This window comes from Opisthorchis viverrini (assembly GCF_000715545.1).
Source record: "Opisthorchis viverrini unplaced genomic scaffold opera_v5_11, whole genome shotgun sequence".
NCBI classification, from domain to species: Eukaryota; Metazoa; Platyhelminthes; class Trematoda; order Opisthorchiida; family Opisthorchiidae; genus Opisthorchis; species Opisthorchis viverrini.
In genome coordinates this window covers 2,928,329-2,947,712 of record NW_008751667.1, presented here as the reverse complement: position 1 = coordinate 2,947,712, position 19,384 = coordinate 2,928,329, and the positions used below count along the sequence as shown (strand labels likewise).

At 40.8% G+C, this 19,384-nt stretch overlaps 1 protein-coding gene across 1 annotated transcript in view; it reads left to right on the top strand.

Moving 5' to 3' along the window:
* Positions 1 to 496: 496 nt before the first annotated feature.
* T265_01090 (hypothetical protein) overlaps positions 497 to 19,384 on the top strand; it is a gene marked incomplete at both ends in the record, with an annotated part of 45,026 nt that continues 26,138 nt past the window's right edge. The window contains one exon of the mRNA XM_009165033.1: positions 497 to 1,418. Within this exon, the coding sequence (XP_009163297.1) occupies positions 594 to 1,418 (825 nt within the window). The remainder of the gene's footprint in view (positions 1,419 to 19,384) is intronic.

Sequence of the window (19,384 nt, the reverse complement as noted above, 5' to 3'; positions counted from 1 at the left end):
TCATGAAGTGTGCGAGCAGACCTAAAGAATGAAAATGTGTACAGGAGTGGGGCGAAATTCGGTAGGTAGAATTTTTATTGCTACTATTGTTTCACTCTTAAAAGAATTTTGATGTTTTTGACAGGTAGCTTAATCCAGAAATGAACGTGATGGGACAAGTTTCCTACGGAACTCTGTTTCATACTAATCAATAAAAAGCGATCCTAACTTGGAAACTGCAGTGGTCAATATTTATTCACTTCTGCGACTTTATGAACGCCAAATGCCAGCATTAATTTATTCTTATTCGTTTTTGTGTTGATTTAGTGCACAAATATTAAGACAAACAAGGCTAGGGAAATTCAAGTATATAATTCGTTGCTTGCAATTGTCTCTGATCCACTGACCAATCCACAAACGCACGTTGCCGAGCTGACCAATCACAGAACGTCGAACGTGTGGTTGGCAGAACCAGCCACGACAAACGTTGGGCGGAAGAGTACCAGTTTACGGAACCTCACAATAAGGGTCTACATACATTTTTCATTAGCTAGCAAATGCGGCGGTGGTCGCGAACATAACTGCCCGCTTGCCCTTTGTCATACCAAAATGTAATGCGGCTGCCAAGAATGTCTAACCCAATCACATCTGCAGCTTCACCCTTACTCACAACCACTGGGATTTCTTTGCATCACACCCATTCAGCAACGGATGTGAGCACATTGGGAGCAAACAGTCTGGCTCGGGGTAAATCAGTGGCCTCACTGAACTCAAACGAAGGAGAAATGAACAGAACTGATCCACTAACAACTAGTGCAGGTTTGCCTAAAGTAGATGGCCATCATTTAATGAATCCAGTGATGGCTCGCGCAGTAGCCGCTGCCACTGGAGGTAGTGCATCCGACGTGCCTTCCGCTGACCCTTTGGACTTGGTTATTGCAAAAAGAAAGCGGAAGGAACTTGCAGATCCGGTGATTGCTGAGGCAATCCGCACGGCTTCCAAACTACCTCCACCCAGGATACCTGAAACACAGGACAAAAATCAAGTACCAAAGGAGATTCAACAGTTGATTGAATTTGGGTTTGAGCGTGAAACCAGTGATCCAAAGAGTATCGAATTCTTCCGAAACTACCCTGCGCACAAACCACCACCTTCTCCGATCAAGTATACACCACTTCCTTCAATCTCACGTTATAAGAAATTCCGGCGGAAAATACTAACCGGTCGCCCGCATCGAAAAAGAGATGATGAAGATGAAGAGGTCGAGGCGTTTTTAGGGGAGGAGAAAAAGACCTCTGCGCCGACAGCCGCCAAACGATCGTTGATTCCAACCACTGTACATGCGGATGAAGATTGGTTTATGGAGAATGTGCTTCATGTTGTGTGCATCATATTCATCATACTCACCCTGCCGCTCTCATTGATATTTTGTCTCAAGGTAAGTTTTGAATGCACCCAAAACTTACCCATTGCCTTCATCATCTAAAGTGGTTTTAATTTACAACTAGATAGAGTTAGTGTATGCAGACTCACTTAAATTGCCGTTTTCGGTGCACCCAGTTTCCGTCACAACGTAATATGGTTTTTGATAATATACACTCCACGCAAAAAATTATCAATCCCGATTATTGTCCAAACCGTTCTCCCAAACATATTCTTAAAAGAAGGGTTTTCAAATGATTTTCGTTTGGAGTTGAACGCTTTTGAGTACAACTTTATAAGCGCGCTTTTTATTATTGTTAAAGCAAACGGTGGCTCATTTTTTCAGGTTGAAATGAATTTTAATTTCTCATTTTAGAACTGTAGAACGTGATTTTCCAAAGCAAGTCAGTTAGAACCAGTAGGATGTTCTAGAATGGTGACAGCAATTAGTTCGAACTACATTTTGTTAGCTACGGGTAATCGCAACGAATAATCGAATTGCCGAAACTATTTACGAACTGGTTCATCCAAGTGAACCATTACTTTTCATGGATTATATCCGGGTGAGCGACAAATGACAGTTACATTACACTTTGTACTCGAATGACTGTCGTGAATGATACACCAAAAATGTTGTCCTCTAGTGCCTTAATACTTCACAGAGCTCCACTCAGTAGGACATACAATTTGGTAAATGCCTGTCTGTTTTCAGGAGATATGGTTACACATGTTGGAAAACGTGTATGACTACATGTTGCTTCTGGTGTTTTGACCATATCCGAAAAGGGAAGGGAATAAAAATACTGCCTCCCTCCTGATATTCGGTCAAGCTTAGAAATCTAAATCTCGTAATGTAACATTAAATCGAAAAATAATAATAGTTAGCTTCAATAAAATGATTCAGTTGTCTATTTTTGTCGAATCTGGTTTCACGTTGTAGTGTGTTTTCAAATTGTTTTTCTATTAAGACATCCTCTCCCGTCCTGGAAAGGTTAAACTGCTTAATCTCCATCGTAGGAAGTAAACGCTGGATTCCCATATTTCTTCTTTAAGCGAATTTTTATGGAATGCTCGACACAAGACAAGAAGTCATCCTCCGCACCTTTATGTTCTGGCATTTTGCAGAACAATAATTAATTTTTGCAAAAAGGGTACAAAGACGTGGTCACTTTAAGGGGAAACACATCTTCTAATGTGCTTTTCCGAAAATAACTGCTGTGAGTACTACTCGTGATCCCTTCTCGAATATTTCTCAGATTCGACTAACTTAACAATTAGTTTCGTACACATCCCCCGGACCCTGAACTTTTATCCGGATTGCGCCGAGCAACAGAGTGGGGACAAGTATGTCTGTAAATCGAGTATTGGCTTTCCAAATACGACACTACGTGAAAATGTGTTGAAAGATGGACAATGCTCATAAGGATTCTGAGAGGTCTTCGACAGTCTACGGTTGGCTTCAGCGTTCCAGAGATGTTGGGTGCTACAATAACTGGCTAGTAAATTAATCAAGCAAAATGAATACTTGTGAATAATCTGTGGAATCTTTATTGGTCAGTATATTTAAGTATGATTAAACAAACCCTAGGCTTGTAGGTGCTATAGTGCTAGGCCTGGCGGTCTCTCATTGAGGCCATTCTGTTTGACAGCCGAGAAGCACTAAACAGCGGTTACCAAATATCCTCTCACTACCGTCAGTCAATAAGTGGCTCAGAGAAGGAATAATTTCACAAGATGAGTAAAACTTCCCTCTGAGTAATCATCAGCAAAACAGCGAGTCAATCAATACGAGATCACATGATGTAGTATCTGTGGTTAGAGAATGTGCGGGGCTATATCCTGACTAAGTAGGGGCTAATCACATTAATACTCAGCCGCTTGTGGCTCAGCGGTGAAGTGTATAGCCACTGTCCCGAAAACTCTCTGTGTTCCGTGAGATACTCACCACTGATGATTCCCAATAAAGACGGAAGAGCTGTACCGTGCCTGTAGCTTTTTTCGCATGGACTGTCTTCATTTATAGTAACAAATCTCAACTGAAAACTGATTTAGCTGAGAAAACACGGGAGAATTATTCTCCGCTGACATAGCTGAGTGACTAATGTCGTCCAGATGACTTTGGTTTTTGTTTAGTACAGAGGATATTGTATCTGGACTGTATCCGTTTAGCCACCACTGGTTAGGGTGCCAGAGAATATGATATCAGTCGATTGGGCCACAGGGCAAGGCGGGGATTGTAATGAGTTCTACCGGGTTCAGTGCCATTCACCAGATATGATGTTTTATGAAATGCTTTGAAACTGATCTAACTTATTCACTTCAGTTTATACTCTGTGGTCTGAACGACAAACGTTTTTCTGTTCACTAATTGATTTGTAAAACAGATGGACCTACTACCGGACACCGAGTACTAATGAGCGCTTAATTATTCACATTCTTCTGTTCGCAAACCAAGAGCGAGAGTTGGTGGTATTCGACAATATCCAGTCGGTCTAAAGTTTCCATGTGAATAGCAGTTTAAACTGAATAACGCAGTTAACTGTCATGCAAATGAAGGCTTATGAGGGCCGTCGAACACGTCATTTGGGATAGGAAAGCTATGAAGGGCTGCATGTTTCATCACTGAAATATATAGTCGCCTAGTTTCAGAAAAAAAATTACTCCTTGGATATGGACGTCCTGTTTAGTTTCTCAAACAAAGCATGGTCATCAGTGCAGTGGATCATAGACACCTGATTAAATGAAAAGAGATTGGCAGCTGAACATATGGAAAAGACAAAATTGCTCCTGAAACAAGAATTTTAGCAGACCGTCCAGGTGAACAAAGCACTGGCAAGATACAGTTGAGCTTATGAAGGGCTGAAAACGTTCATATAATGCAATACATTTCTGGTGTGATGTACAACTCCTTTTTTAGTAGTTCCTAATTGAATGCTTTCGTGGTTTTGGATTGATTTCGATTTGATATATTGCCGCTTGACTCAACAGCTGACCTGCGCTGTCAGTGCAGGTACACATGGATTTGGGCTACTTGGGTTGTTCGCTATATAGAGGAAACCATCCAACTTGCTTTACAAATCAGCACCGTAATATTTATTCTGCAAAAGTTTAGTCAGTTTGTGAGACAATATTTCATCGCTCTTCTGAGACTACCGGTTCCAACTCACCCTTCGGCTTCATTCAAAAATGTTCAGCAAACACGATTCCTGTGTATTTTTTGTTACCTAAGAATAGAATAGTAATTGCCGCATGCTATGCAACTTGTTATGTAAATTTGTGAATTTTTCGTTAGTATCTTCTTCATTGTTTCGGAAATGGCGTTGCTTCTGAACATGGGCGGACGTAATCCGGACTGAGGTGGCTCAACCTTCTCTTGAGGCAGAACTGTCTCAAGCATTTTGTGAGGAAAACTTCTTCAAATATCCGATTTCAATTAGGGTTTTCGATATGCTTCTGTTGTCCTATCTGTCTCGTGAAACTTCTCAGCTTTCACTAGTAAACGATACGACAAGATCCCACTAAACAAAGGTGCCGTTTGCTGAATACTATAGTCAGCAATTCAACCAGGCTCAATCAAACGAGGGCCATTACGGGAATGCAACTTGCCCATTCCACAAGTGATTCATTCATTCTAAAGCTTCTGAACACCTGTACACAATAGGAAAAAACACTTAATGAACGTCAGTCAGCAACGAATCGATGGGAAGTCCCAAAATATGGCGTGCACTATTTGGAAAAAACAGAGCGACGCAATTTCTTCTTAGAATTTGAATTTTATCGTTTGGACTGATTATCAAAAAGGAAACTTTGCTCCGTGAGGGTGTAAGAGCCAGAGAACCGATTGAATTTCCTTTCATATTGGTCCACGTGCTATAGTACGCGACTTCATTTGTTGGATGATACGGTCATGTGTATCGGTGGCGCGTAGTTGTTGGTTTCACACGAATTACGAGCAAAACCAGGACGTATTCAGTAACCAATCAAGCCCATTTAGTGTACATAAACTCCTCGGGTTTCGAAGCAGGTGGCTGATAAATTCAGATGTATGTATTCGCTCCAAGAGTTCGCACCGGTTTAGCACTGCAGCAGTTGGCAGCCCAACTAACATTTCTCTAGTGGCTCTCATGTCAATTCATCAGTATTCGACCCTCGAGAAGTTCAAGGTGTACTTCACATGAAACATGTCATCCACAGCATCTTCAACTACTTACTGCCACAGAATTTATCAACGGAACTTTCTTTTCGTGACTTCTAGAAGGTTAATAGTGTGAAATGAAAACTAGTTTCAATGGAATTTGTCCTGAAAAACCTCACTGGTGGAAACTACAAACTAGACCGTTTGGTTTTGACCGGCGGAGAAGCAGTGTGACTAACCGGTACTTAGACGGGATATAGTACCACTTAGCCTTCTACCAAGGGACTCACATCTTTTAGTTGCACATATATACTGGCTTCTTTTGTGGCGAGGTTTAAAAAGCAAGTGACCAGCATCGTGTGAATGGCTCTAGTTTAATGCTACTTGCAATATGTCGATAGTATGAGCAAATGGCTCAGAAGGAAAAGTTCACAATTTTCGTATTCTTGAGGAGAGGTCACATGAAGAAGCATTCAACATGTGCCCGAATGGTTCGAATTCCGCGATGGACAGTTGAGTGGCGGTATAGCCTAATTGCGTCTTGTGACTAAATGGCCGGTAGGTTATGGGTTCTAGACTCCCTGGCGTTTCGTGGGGTTAGCAACCAATTCTAATGATGGAACAAATTAATTAAGCTACTGGACTTTTTGCCATAAACTGACTTTATTTGCAGGGAAAAATCTTAGCTAAAACTTCAAAATGGCTCCTTAGTATCAACAAATTTATAATAGTTTATTTGACCAGAAATTTACTACAGTGCAAGCAATCAAATCGACATCTATCATCTGGGAGTGTAGATCGCCAAATGTGCGTTTCGCTTCAACTGTCTGCGTTGTGATCGAAAAGAGGGCACTGGCATTTACCAGAAGTATTACCAGTATTGATCTCTGATGCATCTAGGGGGCCAGTGCCATACCAGCGGTGGATACCTGAGAAAAAATGCGATGAGAGTATTGAAGTCGTAGTATAAAAATAAAGCGTCATATAATCATGCAAAAGGAATCTTACAAGCGCAATCCTTGTAGGCTCTGCTTTCGGGCCTCATCGTAAAAATACATCGCTTGTTTTATCCGTCTGCTTTTCCCCAAGAAAGCAAAGATTGGGTAACTAAGCTGTGGTGATTTAACTGATGGTTTCAAAATGTAAAGCGTGGGGATTGGAGGTTTAAACGAATTTGGTTACCCAGCTGGAATTAGTGGCGCCAGACAAAAAGTATCAGATAGAATCTACAGGGCACGGACTGCTGGTCTGTTTCACAGCGAGGTGTATTGCTTTACGTTGGTTTAACAGGAGGTTGAGCAAACAAATTTATCATTTTGCAAGTTTAAAATTAATTGACATAATATTAGGGATAGAAGTGTTGAATTGTACGCACGACCAATCAAACTCCGGTGGGACTCAGGTGGAATCCACTAGACAGGCTGGGTAGCAACCAGAACATCCTGAATGTGTATTTAAACATGTGACTACGAATAAATCTAGCTAAGAAGACTGGGCATTTGTGGAAAATCAGGCCTGATCAACGATGCTCCCAGTTGAACACTAGTGTACATACTCATGTGGTGCTTTATGGCCCTTGTCCTTTATCCAGTATTGGTTCTGGTGGGTATACAAGGAGGCAGGAAATCGCGTACCATTTCAGCAATGGGCTGCAATATTCCAGCGTATAAGAGAAAATAGTTTTTACAAATTAAACTACTGAAATGCCGGATCGAAAGCAATAATGTGTAAGGTGGTCTTTAGACTAGGTGAGTGATTTCGAAATGTGAGATTCGGACTCACATGTCGAAAAATCCGTTTTGAGAAGATAAAGTACAACAATAGTTCTTCCACACTTTAGACTGTCAACTTGGTGCTTCACAACGTGAGACCATTTATGACAGTTCAACAAAACGCGCTGGCCAATCACTCCAAATTTTTCGCTGAATTTACATGTTGAGTACTATCCTCAATTCATAGGTTTATGTGCGGGACCTGGTAGTGAGATTTGTGTTTAGGGCATCAAATTACGTAAACTATTCAAGCTCCGCAATAGATGATATGAGTTCATACGCAAGTGAAGTGGCAAATAGAATAACAATCGTATATTTTACCATCAGAACGATTCACGTTTTATGCATAAAGAATAAACTCGGGGGTTGAATGTGTTTGGAACCTTGGTTGTTATATTCTCTTTGTATTCATCTCAACTGTGCGGAATCGATGGTATCGTGTTTTGACGTTCACCCAGATAATAATACAATGCTGCAATGTAAACGTGCCTTCCAGTTTATCAGTGCAATAGTATGCGTGCGAAATGTCCTTCCTAGTAACACACTGCAACCAATGGCAACGAGATTCTACTTCATTTAATTATTGATGCATGCTGAAGTATTCCTTGCTGAAGTGAACTCACACAGCTGGTTGAAAAACGCACGAATTGAACTGAGTAATAATTAATCAAGATGTGACGTGATCGTTAGAATATTTCGCCTGAAAAGGGAACGACACCACGGCAAATCATAGAAACAGATTCATGCAATTGTTACTTGTGAAGTAATGACGACACCTCGTAATTCGCGTAGCTTTTCAACGTCAAATGCTGACCAGTAGAATTTTGTTTGACGGAGGCTGACTAACTGAAATCTTGCGCATTCAAAAGTTGCCAGTTCATAGTGTGGACATCTATTTTTGTAATACCAGTGACTTTCATATTTTACCCCAACTATTTAACCACACGTACCGAGGGTATTGCGTCAGCCGTGCTAGACTATAGTTCTTCATTGGAAACCATCACGTCGGTTTATTTTAGTCAGTCATCTGACATTTGACCTAAATATTTCAGCTTGTTTAGGATGGCGATTCACTGTTATTTATACTCTTTAGGACGAAGTTATGAGAAGGGACAGATGTGAAGGAAATTCGCATCAGCGGATGACGCATCACAAACTATTACCCAAATATTGACAGTAGGGTGTGACCTTATTCGGAATCGATATAATAAAGAAAAACGGATATTTAATCTTACTTACGCGTTGGCAGAAAGTACGGTCACACCATTGTCAGATGTGGGCAGGGGGGGAATCGCGCTGTACAATATAAAAAATAGAAGAAAGGAATCAACAATATCACCGTATGCGTGGGGAAATTGAGGCACTGACTATTTATCATTTTAAAAGGGACCAAAAAATTCCTGTCCATTTTCTTGCCGAATTCCAGACAAGATATTTGCCTTGTCTAGCTAAAATATAGGTTTGGTAACTTTTTCCAAAATGCGCTGGCGTATTTAAGAAATCCGATTGTGGATTCCTTTAGACCAGCGATCATAAGCCGGGTAACGTTTATCGCATTCATTCCATGCCACAGTCGCATTGGGCCAAATACTAGATCGCTGTTGTGTGCATAACGTGGAATATATTTCCAAAATACGTTTGTATGTGCCTTCGCTAGTAAATGAAGTAAAGGGACAGGTAAGAGAGAGCTAAGATGTACTCAGAAGCCTACAGGTGGGATCCGGTTAGCATGATTCACCTCGGTGATAGACAGTGTAGTGTCCAAGGCTGTATCGCGTTCGAACAGAACAGAGTAAAGTAGAAATTTTATACATGGTCTGGCTACTTCAGGGCAGGTAGTCTACAAATGGGCAACTCTGTACATATATTCGCTTGAGGAACTCGTTTTCTATGAATTACTAGCTGCAGACTGATTTTGTTCGGGAACACAAATGGAGCATTATATTCCATTTTCATACGCCCAAGTGCATTTTGGTCCAGTGTTTCTAGAAACACCCAATAATGGTAAATACTTGTCTTGAGCAGATCGGTAGACGCTCACTGTTAGGGGGGATTTGACCCACGTGGTCAGTAAACAAGTCACTAACCTGTAACATATCTACAAGTGCATATATCAAAGTGTGTCCCAACAGACTTCACATTCTGCTGTCTACTGATACGTCTTCACTGGAGCTTCAAGCATTAACACACCGTCTTCGGTAAGATGGCACTCCAGTTGATTCTTGTCAACCGACTTGGGTATGTAAATTGTTCGGGAGTACTCTCGACTGCGTAAAGCCCGATCGGTTTGGACAAACTTCTTCGCGTGTACGGTCACACCATTGTCAGATGTGGGCAGGGGGGGAATCGCGCTGTACAATATAAAAAATAGAAGAAAGGAATCAACAATATCACCGTATGCGTGGGGAAATTGAGGCACTGACTATTTATCATTTTAAAAGGGACCAAAAAATTCCTGTCCATTTTCTTGCCGAATTCCAGACAAGATAGTTGCCTTGTCTAGCTATAATATGTGTTTGGTAACTCTTTCCAAAATGCGCTGGCGTATTCAAGAAATCCGATTGTAGATTTCTTTAGATCGGCGATCATAAGCCGGGTAACGTTTATCGCATTCATTCCATGCCATAGCCGCATTGGGCCAAATACTAGATCGCTGTTGTGTGCATAACGTGGAATATATTTCCAAAATACGTTTGTATGTGCCTTCGCTAGTAAATGAAGTAAAGGGACAGGTAAGAGAGAGCTAAGATGTACTCAGAAGCCTACAGGTGGGATCCGGTTAGCATGATTCACCTCGGTGATAGACAGTGTAGTGTCCAAGGCTGTATCGCGTTCGAACAGAACAGAGTAAAGTAGAAATTTTATACATGTTCTGGCTACTTCAGGGCAGGTATTCTACAAATGGGCAACTCTGTACATATATTCTCTTGAGGAACTCGTTTTCTGTGAATTACTAGCTGCAGACTGATTTTGCTCAGGAACACAAATGGAGCATTATATTCCATTTTCATACGCCCAAGTGCATTTTGGTCCAGTGTTTCTAGAAACACCCAATAATGGTAAATACTTGTCTTGAGCAGATCGGTAGACGCTCACTGTTAGGGGGGATTTGACCCGCGTGGTCAGTGAACAAGTCACTAACCTGTAACATATCTACAAGTGCATATATCAAAGTGTGTCCCAACAGACTTCACATTCTGCTGTCTACTGATACACACAAAGCATGTTAAACACTACTAATTTGCTTTTTGGCGGTGCAAGCCGATATATCCCAGTAGGGGACAAGTTAATAAGGGGATATCTTCTGGTGTAAACTAATAAAGGCTTGCAGTAAATGGAGGTGGGTTTTTCCATAGATGATATCATCTCTGAACGCAAAGCTCAGCATTGCAAAAGAGGGCAATGGATAAGTGAAATAATAAATAAGCGAGTAAATGCTAGAACGCCGAGTCGACAGACCATAAAGGAATGTTCGCATGTGAATTACTAACTGTTTGAGCAGTATACTTTATGGGTCAACCCTCGTGAGTCCACGATTGTCCAGGTGGTATTGTGCATCTAAACTATTTACTGATAATCAGGCATTTTACTGAGGTCCCCCGCTGTGAGAATACTCTAGAGAATCTGAAGGAATTGCTAGTCTGGGAGGTGTCAGACATATGAATGAAATATATTTCATTAAATTGAAACTTGGCAAGCAAGATGTCTAACAGATCTGCCCACCGCCTATTTACCTCTAAAAATTAGAAATGGAGGCAGTATGTAAGCTGGGTTATACCATCGAAAAACGGTCCCATGTTCTATAATGACCAAGAAGTTGCGGCATATCCATTCCGGTATCCACAAGACTCCGGTTTGTATATGAGAACAAATCCAAAAGGACAATGGCTAATTCTGCAACTCATGAAGTGTTTGACCTTACATTATATTTAGATTCCGAATGCTTTGTTGGTTTACTATTTCCATTCGCCGTATTGTATCACCAACGCCCAATCCCTTCGTCAAACCATAGCGGTGTGTGAATTTCCAGTTGTCATGGTTACGTGGCATAAACTAGTCAGTATAAAGTGAACGCCGAGTGTCCATTGTTGATGTTGTTGTTTAAAGCCATGCAAACGATCCCATTTCACTCCTGGGCGTTGTCGAACTCGTAAGGACAATTAATTTGATTGCATAGGTAACTCATTTGTTGTGCTTTCTGTTTGCGAATGAACAGCAAAGTCGTATAACTGGGCAATGCAGAGTTTTGACGTGGCGTTGTTCACTGTTGTGGCGACAATAAACCATAAACTATATTGAAGCCATAGGAACACATTTCAACTGTAATAACTGATCATGTTACCGTGCCCGCCATCGTCGAGTCTGGTCTTTGTGAACTGCCAAGATCTAACGGTTTTTGAGAATCTACCCTGCTCATTTACTGAAAATCATTTGTGTGCATTTGTTAGTTAAAATAAATTCAGAAATTTGCCTAGATTTATAAATACTAAGTACCCTCGTCATGATCGAGGTTATTGTTCTGCTAAACTTGTAATTGATGAAGATTAACCATAATCGTCTTCGTAGTCTTTCACAGGCTTACAAATTCACATGGGCGATGCTCGAACCTAATGCTTCCGTTGACCTTTACGTCTCCGAAGTGCATGTCTGGTATGTATGTCTTGAGCATCAGAGGCGTTGTGGCAAACGCTAAAACACTCAACACATTTGTTTGCGAGAGTATAAGCCCAACAGCATCAGGTAATTGACTGAGAAACATACAAACTCTGTTTCCAGTGGAAACGGTTAACCTGAGCAACATGCAGTTTAAATGCAGAACATTAAGTTACGCCTTGAGGGCATAAGCTGCGCTATCTTGAAGCTAGCTTTTAACCAATTGTTAACGTGTTGAGCGTAAAGTTCTAACTACTTGTGAAAAGAAGAAGGCCTTCGTTGCAGAGTCACCTATTCAAAAACGCCAACTAAACGGTTACAGACCATTGGACAGGGAAGCAAAACTCTCACATGCATCTTTTTTATAAAAACTAAATATCCGTCCCCTACTCGAACGCGTTTTCCAAACTTCCCTGGATATTCATTGACTATCACTCAAATGCAAACGGACGCTACAAAGCAGTTCTACAGATTCCGTGATAAATCCCTCTTTCCGATAGACGCAAAGCGAAGTTAAGTGAAAACACATTACTCGCGTGCCTCGTCAGTAGTATCCACCGTTAATACTTGTATGGCACACCCATTTTTACTCACTTACACTGCATTTATCCCACTATAGTTTCATTCACACAGTCGCCGTCTGTACACTTGATACATCATAACCCGTATAATTTAGAACAAGCTGAAAAAGCTGTTTCAATAGGCACGTTAAACGATATGAAGCGTTATCATCTTTGAATGTTAAATCTCCCCTTCATTTGTTGGTGACAAAGGATCTCACTGCCGGTAAACTGTCTGTAGGAGCCGCGTTTTCTCATTATCTCTAACCATTACACGTTGTCATAGACACACTGAACGCTTTCCAAACTTTTCTTGTACCTTACATGTAGAGGGCATTTCAGCGCATATCTTATTCTACTGAAGTAGAATGGCGAATATGATTCTCCACATTGCCTAGATGGATTTGTTAAGCGGTTGGTGCTAAAAATACCAACCTTTCTATTTTCCTTCTATTTCGGATTCCCTTAATCGGTTACCATGCATTACTAGGTATAGTTTAGAACAAGTTGAGACGGCTGTTTCGATGGGCAGGTTAACCAATATGAGGCGCTATCATCTTTAAATGTTAAATTTCCTCTTTATTTGTTGGTGACACAGGATCACACTCCCAGTAAACTGTCTGTCTGGGCCAGTGATGTTCAGCGCACTGAACAGAGCACTGGCCTGATACATCATAACCCGTATAATTTAGAACAAGCTGAAAAAGCTGTTTCAATAGGCACGTTAAACGATATGAAGCGTTATCATCTTTGAATGTTAAATCTCCCCTTCATTTGTTGGTGACAAAGGATCTCACTGCCGGTAAACTGTCTGTAGGAGCCGCGTTTTCTCATTATCTCTAACCATTACACGTTGTCATAGACACACTGAACGCCTTCCAAACTTTTCTTGTACTTTACATGTAGAGGGCATTTCAGCGCATATCTTATTCTACTGAAGTAGAATGGCGAATATGATTCTCCACATTGCCTAGATGGATTTGTTAAGCGGTTGGTGCTAAAAATACCAACCTTTCTATTTTCCTTCTATTTCGGATTCCCTTAATCGGTTACCATGCATTACTAGATGGATTTGAGAATAGCGTCCAAGATAATCCTGCCCGAGTTTTTCAGTGTTCTGTCTCTGATGTGCTTGCTAAGCAGCGTCCTTCCAGATTTTCACGCCACTTGTCATGTGTGCGTCCAGGGTGATTACTCGTGTCGAACGATAAGCGTATATTTGATCCATCCCATCTTGAGAGTGTACGAATACTGTTTCGAAACCGGGATATTATTAATGGTTCACTTCCAACGCTACTACTAAAAAGGATAGAAAAGAAGTCCCAAATTTCGAAGGGCCGAGTGATGCGACACTAGATCAGCCACATACGGGGGAACACGAGAGTTGTAAACTATATTCCGTAATTTTCATATTGTTCTAATAAACACATGTAGTTTACCCCGTAGTTCAGTTATTGATTCAATGCTCTACTGAAAAAAATGTGGGTATCAAATGTCCATTTACTAGTAAAGGATACAATGGTATCTGATCGCGCGTGACGCAAATACAGCTTTTTCACCAACACCTTTTCGTTAATTATCCAAGCACCCTAGTTTCAGAATAACCACTCGCTGTTATCTGATTTGCGCGATCATTGAGGAAAACACGCGCAAAGTCCCTCCATTAAAATGCTTCAAACACTGAGTACTGGAACTCATCAATATCTCCCATATGTGTATCACTTCAAACAACCGTTGAGCATGCTACACAGACAGCCCTTTTGTTAAGATGAGATAAACTGACAACTGTTACCCGGACAGGCTAGCACGCACATGGGAATAGAGAAAGCAAAGTGAAACTTAGTGGATCTCCTCCGCTATTACCAGTGCAAACTGTCAATCACCATGATACTCTTCATTCGTTTAATGGTTAAGTACTGACAGACTAACAAAGCATGTCTACTTATTCGACGTTTAACCAGACAGGGAAAGAATGTGGTTTGATGGTAGTGTTAGTTGGAAATAGTGGTTTCGAGGTTCGTGAACATCGTTTGGGAAAGAACGTGCCCACCATCACTAAAAAAATCCCAAGTGGTCCAAACTGTGTTCAAAAACTCCATTTACACTTAACACCATAAGTAGTGAATGGGAACAAGTGGGAATCTGTGTAGGCTGCACATCAGGCGTACCCGCAAAATATCGCGGAAAGCTTGTCAGGATGACTGCAATGAAAAAAATTAAGAATAAAAGAAGCTGATTTGATTTAGTGATACAAAAATGGATCCTTATTTGTTACAAAAACCTGGTTTGCGGAGAAATAATGGCAACCTTGAGGCGGACACAAATTTTGCTCCCGAAATGAGAGGCAGTTAGACACAACATAGAATGTGTATTTTATGACTGCCCCGACTAAGACTAAGAGGAAGTAATTTTTTCAATGTCACTTAGTCTACTTTTAGGTGCATATAATTACCGAAACTATTTATTTCACATTCCTTTAACTTATCCAAAACCAAAATAAGCGACTAGATAAATGCAGTTACACTGAACGATCAAGCTGCCTTCCCAGATGTCCAGAATATGCCCAGAATATTTCACGTTCATCTCTGTGTACGTCTGGCTTTTTAAGTCCACGAACAAATAAAACAAGCACCAACGGATGTCCGAGTATGTCAATCTTTTTAAAGATTTTGTTGATGTCTAAAACCGGCGTGTTATTCCACGCTCACAGCCATGAAGATCAGATAAGAAACTCGCTTGGTAAAGGTGACAGTTGAAGTATACTGAGGTGTGCCCGACAAATTCAGATGTAACGCCTAGCTTACGCTTGTGGATGCTTGTAGTGCTTGCTACGTGTCGAAATCAACCCGCGTGTTAATCTGCCAGCTTGTTCGCACATCCGTCTGACAGTGGACATGCTGGGCAGTCTAACAGTCACTGGGTGGGTGCAAATAGCTGTTCAAAATATGTGCGAGTTATTTGACAATAATTAGCGGTTTTCAAATATACTTGCTGGCCTGGCAGGATTTGTGATCTGTCAAGCACAGCCTTTTATTTGAGTTCCAACATGCTGGGGAAATAAAATGGTGAATTTTCTGGAATGTGGAATTGGGTGGGAGAATATGTTGCTTAGGCTAACAGTACATTTCTCACTATATTTTCGTTTACCATGCACCACTGTCCCTATGGTGATACATCGACCAGCATTTTACTTTTTAGAGAAATAACTTCTCAGATCACGGTGAACAGCTCTTCAATATCTTCCTCTGCGACGTCTTTCCTGTTGAGCATAAGGTTCTATGTCTTGGTTACTTGCGTGAAATTGCCGAGGGCTAATGCGAACGAATGATTAAGTTCGGGTTACTGAATGCGCTCACCGTGAAGAGTTCGAACCGTAAAGAGTTCATAAGGAGCATGGACGCCGAAGTTATAAGACAGATGTAGAAAACCAAACATATGCCTCTCTGAACAATCCACCGAACAGAACACCCTCTAAACTCCAGCCGTTGGGGAATTGGTCAGAAATCCTCATGATGCAACCTTCCCTGTGGTATCTTTGATGTGATTTTGGTGCCGCGCAGCAGCTGATTGCTAAGTTAGTAAAATTAGGAGTAGTTGAACTACGTCACTTGAAATTGTGTTCTCAAATGGCGGATCGATACAGCCACTCACAGTATAAAATCTAACAGAAAATGACCCACAATTTTCGAAGCAGTCTGCAAAAGAACAGGTTTTGAAAACATCCAAGGAACATTTATTTTATATGTATAGCCGCTTGCACGCTTACAATATACGGTAAAAGGGAATTTATTGCTTACTGCACTTTACCCTAGATAACTTTCCGATTTTGGTTGCATCCACATTTAGTTGGGTGACCTTTATCGCACAAACGTTTGCAGTCAAACAAATCGCGTAAGGTGCCGCGATAGCAAAATAAGTCAAATCTCCTTGAATGTACAGCAAAACTATACCTGGTACGGTTTTCGTTGAACGCCCTTTGTCTGTCACATGTACACTATCACACTTACCACGAGCACCGATAGAAATGCACGAAGCTGAATTCGTAGAGCATTCTGTCCGGATCAGATTTTCGGGAGCCTTCCTACTAAATTTGGGAACCACTGATATAGAAGTGTGCGACAAAACACAGCATCTACCTAACGAATCCAACAACATTCTACCGGATTGAACACTGTGCTATGAAAAAAATTTCCAGTTATACACGTTTAGCAGATTAAATTCACCACAGACATTGTATGCTGTGTTTGAGATGTCAGTAGATCTTTTTCGTCAAATCGAATTGCAGTCTCAGTTTTCACCAATTTTTTATTCGCAGCATCAAATGAATTGCACATTTGGTTGTTCACATTTGTGTTGCCAATTGCGCACAGGTGATGAGTGATAAATAAACTTTGCAACTAATATCGGACGTAATGTATGGACTAATTATTCCAAAGGTGTGCGTGTTATGTTCTGCAATAAAGATACTGTACAACTCGATTCCTCACCAGTATAATGGTGTCACTCCTGGAAGAGGACCGTGTAAACATTAGCGATGTGAACACAACTAGCAATTTTGCAAACTTCAGCGACTAGTTTTATAACAATTTTGGTAAGTCTATGGGCTTCTCACATAAAGAGATCGTTTTCGAAACTTCTTACATTTTCCTTCTCTAAGTCTGTTAGACTTCAGAATCGATAAGCTAGACCATATTTCGCTGGTGAACTGCAGCATTTGAAAGTAGGAAAATGTTTCCATGAAATACAGCGATATATATATATAGGCAACGTGATTCACAGAACTCCCAAAAATAAAAAATAAACAGGGTGTTATTGTGCTTTTATAACCTGGAACCAATTGTATATCTTGCAGGTAGGGTTGGGATGAATTCATTGAACTACGGATTTATTCCAAGGTCAAAGAAATCAGAGGGCGAACTTTTATCAGTATTAACCTATGATACTGCATTAATTAATCACCTCCAGAGAACCGGTGAGTCAGTCACCGGTAGTCAGTCGGTCAGGCATCCATACGTCCACCCATCTATTTATCTGTTTATCTATCTATCTATCTATCTATCTCTCTATCTATCTATCTATCTATCTATCTACCTGTTCATTTGACTAACGTCATTCAGCTGCTAAATGTACCTTTTTTTGTCTGGATTCTGGTTCTCAATCTTTCTACTTGAAATACAGCAACAAGCGCCTTGTGTAAAATACAGTGTTTGCGGTAATCCAAAAATGCATTTTTTTCAAACGAATATTCACTCTGTAATTGAGAGATGAATGAATGTTTTAATGCGCTGGGTTGGTCAATATGATCACCGACGGTGTACCTGTACCATGCGTTTGCTGGTTCTTCTTTCACTGAACTGAATTGAGGTAGCTTCCCGACCGAAATTTAAATTAATAAAGGAGGCATCTTTGCGGAAAGCACGCATCCCCGCTGACTTCGTTGACAAATTAGGGAAACCAGCATCAAACTAGTCTAGCAACGTGTTACCACTATATCTCAAAATGTCCACCAAATTTGTTACCCTACGTCACACGGCCGCAAACGGAGAGACTTGGCGTTATGATAGGCACTCGCAGATTAGGTAACAAATTGTGACCACTACGTCACCGGATGTAAGTTGACAAGCAGTCAGAGAGTGATTGATGTATGCGTTGATGGTCTATCGTTCACTAGGAACAATTATAATGCAGTCCGAACATTAGACGTGCCCCCCAGATATAACTGTTTGACTTGCGATTTGCGATGCCACATTCCTAACCATTAGGTAGTGGCACATGTTGGCAACCATGCTAAATGAAATCGAGGTTCAATGCTCAACTGAAAATGATCCACTATGTATTGTTGCTGGATTTATCAATAGTACAAATAATTAGGCAGTTGCTATTAAGTAGCCAGCTTGCAGAGAGAATATATTTGATTTTCCAAGCCCGATGATAGATTTGCAAACCAAAACACGTCTTAAAGTGGTCTGTGGGCTGGGTTAAAAGACTCTGCTAGAGTTGAATTGTGAAGCACATTCTAGCGAATGAGTGATAGATTTTTATCGGGGAAAACTATATGAATTACTGTGGTCTTTTTGAAATGTAAAAGATTATGAAATAAAACACAAGTTCCCAGTAACCTCAGTTATAGCTGATTACAGAAGCTCAGTTATAAGCTATAATAAAACAATTTATATGCTGTGTGGCTCTCGAAAAACGAAGAAAAGGATCCGTAGAATTTTGTGCTCTCTGAAAGGGGATATTCAGTGTTTTGGATTGGATTTCAAAGATTTGTCAAAATAAATTATTTTAGCGGGCATCTGCGCCTTCGGTCCTTCTATGCGGTAAAACTGTTCTGATTTATACAGTTGTTTATTCGCGTTGATCTTCGAACACCATTATTGGCCGGGTTTATTAAACTAGTATAGTTGAAGGCCGTGAGTGGTCACCGAAATCCGCTGGCAGCATTTCACCATGAGATTTTTTATTAAAAAAGGGTCCTAGAGTTTGCTTGTAGCTGGCAGATAAGAGAGTTGAGCTTGAACACTTTCATACTCAGCAAATGAAAAGAAACACTGAGGAAGATATGACAATGTAAGCATGTCATTGCACTTTTTCATAATGGAAAATACTCACAATGTTGATGAGTTTGACAGCCCAGCCCACGACCGGTTTCGCCCATCAGATAGTACAGTCCTCGAGTTTCCGTCAAACTCATGTTCTACTTGAAATCCGAATTGGACTGATTTTTTCCAGCAGTCATCGCCATCGCAATCGTCTTGAACATCCGCATCCTCGTAAGCACCAACTGCAGGATCATCAACATTCTTATCACCGGTCGTGAGTTGTCAAACTGTTTTCAGCGACGTTGTGAGTAGTTTCC